We start from the raw sequence: 7,557 nt of genomic DNA on the forward strand, positions 1-7,557 counted from the left end.
GTGTATCCGTATTTGGCGGAATGGGAAAGCGTACTCGTGAGAGAAATGATCTTTACATGGAAATGAAAGAATTCGGAGTAATTAATGAAAAAACTATTGGAAAATCAAAAGTTGCTCTAGTGTACGGTCAAATGAATGAACCGCCTAGAGCCCGTACGAGAGTTGGTTTAGTGTGGATGGAAGAAGCACCTGTTTGATGGCACATGAATTGGCTCAATTAGCTCTTACCTATCCAAACTCAGTGTGGATGGAAGAAGCACCTCTCTACATCTGTAATTTGGCCCTGTTTGACATTATGGATTCTATTCATTAATGATAGTTACCAACTTTACCTGTCAAAAAAAAAATAATAAACTTCTAACAATTTCACTACACATAACTATTTTCAGATTGGTATTTTTTTCCCTCTTATGTACACTCTATAACATTAAATATTGGAAGTTCAAGAACATTATTGGTACATCAGATATTGTTAAAATCCAAATAAAAATATTATTATGATTAATTAATTGTATATTTAAATTATTTTTAAATTAATAAAATATAAAAAAAATGGTCAAGTAATCATGTGATTAAATCAATTGATTATGTCAAAACTAGGACATTTAATAAAAAAAATTATGTGAAAGCTTGTGAAAAACATGTTATACATTTCGATAATATATTATGTGTATATAAAAAATTAACTATCAATCAATCACCGTATAAAAATACATATTTAGTGTTTTATAAAACTTTTATTATTCTCCTATAAATAAATTAATTATTAAACTATTACAGATTTGATAGCTAATTGTTTAATTAAAAAATCTATTAATTAATTAATTAATATATATAAATATACACAAATATACTATGAATAACTCAGTTATTAATTTTTAGCATGCAAATTTTACATACATAACAGACATTTTATGCATGTTTCTACAAATTATGTTTGTTTTATGGAATGATAATGTATGAAGGAATTGAATTGCCTACACTATACGCATATTTTGAGAAAATTACATGTAGCAATGCATGATGGAGAACAAATAATAAGAGCACATATGATTATTGATTATGAATGGTCATTTGTAACTTTTCTGCAGAGAAAGGCAACATTTTTTGTGGAGTAGCTTCACCTTTATGGCACTTTCTTTCCTTCAATATCTCATAAAAAAGATACCAAAGTTTGTTGTATATTCATAAATGTCCTATAACCCTACATATATAAGTTTATTTATAATTTATAATAAATCATATTATTAAGAATTTAACTAATTATAACCATTTTTTTAGGATGAGTATTTTATTTCGTAACATAAATTAATAACATCTAAAAAATAATAAGATCATCTATTAAACTATTGTTTAACCAACTGAATATTAGTATTTTACTACTTCAATTTTAGATATTTTAAATAGTATGGACTTGTAAACAATTAAAAGAAAAAATAGATACCAATATATTTATCAATTATACTAGGTGTACACTAAAATCAGTTAATAATATAAAATATATATTAAAAATAAATTAAACAATACATATATTTATACATAAATACATAATAACTAATTTTAATATATATATAATATTTTTGTATATTTATTTATATGCACTGTAAAAGCGGGAGATATCTTATAATATAATATGTTAGAAATATTTTCACTAGATTCACATAAAGATAATTGAAATCTCCAATATTAATGTATGCTTTTATATATAAAAATACAATAAAAATAACTAAATATTAGCTATATTCTCAAATATTAAATTATTTTTTACAAACAAATTGAGGAATAACCAAAAGCTTCTCTTGTTGATACACAAATAAGAAATCCCCTCTTATTTATTTATTTATATAAAGGATTTGGAATTATATATACCATGAAATTGATTTGATTATTTTCAAAATAGGACCACAAGATTAAAGAGTCTTATTATATAACAAACACAAAGAAGGGAGAAAAGAAAGCAAAGATGAGTGGTTGTAAAACAGAGTCAGAAACAGAGCAAGAACAGAGTAACACATCAATTCTTCTACCAATATTCAAGTTCAATCCTCAAACAACAATGGTGGATTATTCTTATTCTTCTTCTCCTGAGAGGTCAGGGATTGTAACTCCACCACTTTGCACCTTAGCCTCAGTACCATTTGGTTGGGAAGAGGAACCTGGCAAGCCAAGAATAACTTCTTCTTCTTCTTCTAATACTAATGCCATTGTTACTTTGACCAACTCAAAGTCAAAGTCAAAGTCAAAGTCATTGCAACTTCCTCCAAGGTTGCAACAACTAGTTCATGATGAAGGTGATGATGATGCAACCAAAGTTCACTCACCAAGCAGTGTATTGGAGGGTCCTTATTGTATCTCAAGAAGTAATACTTGCCACCTTCCTCCATCTTCTAGGGTGAGTTTTCGGCTCGGACAAAGAGAAATGATATTTGTACTTTTTTGTTTATACACTTTTTAATATGTTTTTTTAATAATATAAAAATATTATTTATTTATTTATTTTTAATTTTTATCGATAACTTTTAATATAAAAGAGATGTTAATTACAAAAATAGTACATGTAAGATTTTTTTATGTATAATATACTTTACTAACTAAGATTGTTTGTATTAGGCTCTAGACAAAGGAATGAGAATGAAGGAGAGAGGGTGGTTTGGTTCATTAAGGGGAAGGAAGGGCTTCAATGTCAAAAGGGAAGTGAGTAGGGGTAGTTATGTCTTTTCCTCTAATTCTACATCTTCTGCTGATGAAGATTATCATGGCAATAAGGTGAGAAGTGTGACAAAGATGCAACATTCTAGAAGCATTTCCCACCTCTTCCATGCCAAGCCATGGGTAAGTTTTGACTTCTAAACATTAAAAACTTGTGTTATAGTGATAATTTTCTTTCTAGGGTTAAGTGGTTAATGAATATTAGTACTTATTACTTCTTTTTATAGGAGTGCATGTAAATTCAAAGTGGTTGATTTATTTTCATCTAAGAATCTCATAGGAAATTCTTTTGAATTTTTTATTTTTTAAGGATAGAAAATTATGAAGATTATATTTTCAATTAATGTGGCTTTAGACTAGAAACTATTTGTGAGTATATATATTTATATAATACATGTTTTAGAAACTTTTATAACCATTCAAAATAAAAATTAGTAATTTTAAATACATATTAAATATATTTTAGGAGCATCTATCTAACATAGACTTAGATCTTTTACAAAGTTATAACATTGAATAAGGATATGGTCCCTTAATATTATTGCACTGCTTTTGATTTTTATAGACAATGATATGTGAGAGCTTCAAGCAAGTGGTTCCATGGAAGAGTCAAAAGCTCAAGGAAGTTGGCTATGGTGCCCTTAATCTCTAGGACTTTTTAACCAGAGCCAGGTCAAAATCAATCATACCTTATCCATGATCCACCTGTTTTTTCAATAATTTAATTTTAATATTATTATTTTTTTGGTTTCATCTTTTTCTTCCCTTTATGAAATCAATATCACTGTGAAACTTTGTACTGAATCCTGGGAGTGTTATTTTATGTATTAAAAATTTTATACTTTAAATATTCAATGTTTATAATATAGTATAGTTGATATTACTTTTATATAATCATTTATTTAATGTTGACAAAATAATATTTACTTGGTCATAGCTTAAAACACATGATACAAGCATAATTTGTATATATTTAAAAGATTCATATTTTGAAGCACTTTACACACTATTTCAGCAATTAAATTTGGTCAAGTTCCACAGTAATTTGAAGCTTTTTCACCCATTAATAGTTTCATAAGTTGCATTGCAACAATTAGCTGTGTAAAATTAGCTACTAGTTTGTGTATCCAACAATTCATTTGTGAATGATTCAAATTCATAATGAATTAGTCCTTAGTCTGATGAATCAAACGGCAAGTTCTATTTGTTCTTGTTGCTTTATTTATGTCATATTCTTAACATATGTTATCTGCACAATTTTGGTAAACAATTTCTTCACAAAAGGGATTACAATTCAGAAAATGTGCACTATGTTAAGAACACAAATATACAAAATTCCCATACACATTCTCTCTTAACCATTTCCCATCAAACATGCTCATTTTCTTCAAGTTCTAAGCATGCAAAAATGGATCTTCAATCTCTTAGATCTAAACCCTACGACGCGGCCGCGGCCGCTACAAACGCGGTAACATCCATCCAACACTCCATCCTAAGATCAAGCCAGCACCAACAAGACTCAATCCTAAAGCAAATGCCACAGCATATGTTGTTGTGATATCACCTTTTGGTTTATGCCTTGTCTTCCAAGGTTTCGCGCCACGTTCAAAGGACGCCGGAGCCTGGAAGAGACCGGAGATTTGCTGATCCTTGTTATTCTTGAGTTGAATGTGAAGATTTTCTACAAGCAGCAACTGAAACCATTGCTTATAGGCGAAGAGTTGTGAAGCCTGTTTGAAAAACAGTGTAATAATGTGCTCTTTCTCAGCATAAGCCTGTTTCGCCGCCTCTTCCGCCATCCTCGCCCTTGTTTGAGAGTGACACAGTGCTTCTATCAGCTCTGTTTTGCTATGGTTTCCCTCCAAAACTTGATCCATAACATCCTCATGGATTGAGCTATAAATGCTGCAAAAAAGTCAACATGTTCAAACAACCTAAATTTAATTAGAGTAATACTCCAAATTAGTCCAAATTTTTAGTCCAACACATTAATACTCAATAAATTTTAATCGCAAAATTACTTTCTAACCTTTTATTTGTTAGAAAAATCAATCTTCACATCAAATTTACTTTAAAAAGTTACATATTAGTTCCTATCATTATTTAAATAAAACATAACGGTATAACAACCCTAATACTTCTAAAATTTTCATACTAGTCCTTCCATATAGGTGAATGATCTCATGTGGAGACAGATTTGTTTACTGAACAAAAATTTGGAAATTAAAGTGTCCGACTAAATTTTTTAGGAACTGGTTTAGGGTATTATTCATAGCTGGAAAGTCAGGTGCAGTCAACTTCACGTGAAGTTGATAATTGAGAGTTATAAGATGAAAATTTAGTCAAATTAGTCAAACTATCTAATGATTCTCCTCTATCAACTTCACGTGAGTTTCCACCGTACTCATGTAATTATATACTAACACATAAGACCTTGAAGGGAAAAAGTAATGAACACTTGAACACTTGAACATGTAGCAACAAGAAAAATACCTTGAAGACTTGTTAGAAGCAAGATATACATGCCTTGTATCGCAAGAAAGTGCCGGTAAACTTCCCTTCGATCGAGCCGTCGAATCGGCAGAGCCACAAGGCTGCCCACTAAGATACTTCTGCGGCGGAGGAAGGTCGCAATTCTCAATGTGGTTTACCGATTTCTGCGAAACAAAGGAAGCTAACTCGTCTCTATCCGAAGTTCGCCACCAAGGCCATGACTTACCAACTTCAATCCAAGAAAAATCCGATTCTAAGGACATTGAGCAGTCAACGAAATCATTTTTATCACTAAACTGAGTAGCATCATTTCTTTTGAATGCTTTAGTTTCATCACTAGCTTTCAAAATCTCAATGTCATCCTGTAATGAAATTAACTCTTCATATGTTAAACCTTTTCGAGATCCGTAACTCGGCTGCGGGTGCAACCACCATCTTGAGTCAGGTGTTAGACTGGAAAGTGAAGATTTGTTGTTAAAAGAGGTGGCACTAACAACAGCATGATTAGATTCATCTGCTGCATTGGCAGCTCCGGCATCGACCGGTTTCGAAGCTGTGCAGCAAGGTTGACAACATGCTAACTTGGGAGCTCTCTTTGCATCTTCTTGGACAAAGCAACGGTTAGCCGTTCTTTGCCAAGCCGCTCTCACTTCCGCCGCCGCCGCCGCCATCATTTACCTATTCTTTCTTCATAATTCCTATGGCAAAAAATTTTGTCAGTTGTTAAAAGTGTAACCTGCTAATTTGTTTGCATAAAAAATGAATCACTTTAATCGGTGATTTCAATTAATATATAATATACATTTTTTATAATTGAGACCAACAGCTAAAAATATTGGAAAAATTGGTTGTAAAATCTGCTATAATGCTGCAGAATTTGAATCGGAAAATGAGAAAAGAGTGAAAGTGCAGAGTGAACTTGAGAGAGATTCAAAAATGTAATTGTGATTATGGTTAATCTCATTTACTTGCAAATGACTAGTTCTGTATTTGTAGATACTAGAAAAACTAAATCACACTAATTTAGCACTCTTCTAACTAACTTAATGCTATGAGTTGGCAACCTCTAACAAACTTCAGACTCTAACAAACTTACTTAACAATTCTACTAATTTGAAGATACAACTAATAGCTATATGAGCTACATGGCCTTATCATCCAACATTGATTCAATTGGATAAAAATGAAAAATGAATCTGGACATGATAAAGTTTATATGAAATATATAACTTCATTTTTGACTTAGTCTTCACAAATATCCAAATATACTAACACTAAATTATAAAAGATTAGATAAGATAAAATGGTTTTGCTACTATAACATGAACAATATGATGCAATTTAATTACCACATGTTTTCAAACATGCAATGTAAAGATTTTATTATTATTTTTTGAAAAAATGATCTCAATTTTCACAACTAAAAAATGTTATATAGTGAGATTTTGGATTTTCTCCAGACATTCAAAGAAGCAAAAGGAGTAGGAAGACAATAAAGAAACCACAAATATCTCTTCAAGGGTGGTATTGTAATTGTACTTCATGTCTCCATCTAAAGATGTGAAATGATTAAAAACCATCCTCCCCAAAAACCCAAACAGAGGAAAACAGAGTGAATAGAAAGCCAAAAAACAAAAACTAAAAGGCAAATTTCAGCAACAAAAGCATAAAAAAAAGAATCAAATAATCTCATGCATCAGATCAAACACAAGTTCAAGTACTTGAAATTGAGATCATAATAAGAATACTTTGCAATTTGCATACAAAAAGAAGCTGGAAGTTAAAAACAGAGGAAAACAGAGGAAGGGGTGGCAGAATTTACCTTAGAGTGACTCAGAGATTGTTGAGATGAGAAACAAGGAATCTGAGAAATGATGAAAAAGAAGAGGATGAGGATTGTTGTGTCAGAGAAACATGGCTTTATCTTATTATGTTATTGTTAATGTTGTTTGTTTCTGTTGTTTTGTTTATGAATTTCAATGATGATGGGTCGGTTTTCAAAAGAAGCCTTTTCTTTCTTGCAGGGTCACTACTTCCTTTGGTTCTACTCTCTTGATTAAGCATATTTTTTTTGCACGCCCATTCCCTTAAACAAATGTCAAAAATTCAAATTTGATATGTAATTATTAATTTAAAATTTTTTTAAATAAAATTTAAATTCTAGACAAATTCATGTTTGATTTTTTTAAATAAAAAAATCATAAAAAATCACAATTATTTAATTAATTATATTAAATATATACAAAAATTAATTATTAAATTAATTATTTATATAAAATATATTAAAATATAAAATACATATAAAAAATAAATTAAATAATATATTTATACATAATATATAATATCTGAATTAAT

General features: G+C 30.0%; 2 protein-coding genes across 4 annotated transcripts; one reads left to right on the forward strand and one right to left on the reverse strand.

The window, feature by feature from the left end:
• The first annotated feature begins 1,930 nt into the window (after positions 1-1,930).
• LOC107463481 (uncharacterized protein At4g00950) lies at positions 1,931-3,643 on the forward strand. The gene is made up of 3 exons (XM_016082276.3): positions 1,931-2,392; positions 2,611-2,832; positions 3,275-3,643. Exons 1-3 carry the CDS (start codon positions 1,964-1,966, stop codon positions 3,359-3,361), a joined length of 738 nt encoding a protein of 245 aa, XP_015937762.1. The 5' UTR covers positions 1,931-1,963; the 3' UTR covers positions 3,362-3,643.
• A 323-nt stretch (positions 3,644-3,966) lies between these two features.
• On the reverse strand, positions 3,967-7,240 carry LOC107463608 (uncharacterized). 3 transcript variants are annotated; one of them, XM_052252457.1, is made up of 4 exons: positions 7,025-7,236; positions 5,597-5,900; positions 5,203-5,455; positions 3,967-4,614 (listed from the first exon to the last, which is right to left on the reverse strand). In XM_052252457.1, exons 2-4 carry the CDS (start codon positions 5,874-5,876, stop codon positions 4,167-4,169), a joined length of 981 nt encoding a protein of 326 aa, XP_052108417.1. In that variant the 5' UTR covers positions 5,877-5,900; positions 7,025-7,236; the 3' UTR covers positions 3,967-4,166. The 3 variants fall into 3 exon arrangements, with proteins under 3 accessions (XP_052108417.1, XP_015937921.1, XP_015937920.1); XM_016082435.3 differs by having other exon boundaries at positions 5,236-5,900; positions 7,025-7,240; XM_016082434.3 differs by having other exon boundaries at positions 5,203-5,900; positions 7,025-7,234.
• Between the last annotated feature and the right edge of the window lie 317 nt (positions 7,241-7,557).

This window comes from Arachis duranensis, chromosome 8 (assembly GCF_000817695.3).
Source record: "Arachis duranensis cultivar V14167 chromosome 8, aradu.V14167.gnm2.J7QH, whole genome shotgun sequence".
Lineage (NCBI taxonomy): Eukaryota > Viridiplantae > Streptophyta > Magnoliopsida > Fabales > Fabaceae > Arachis > Arachis duranensis.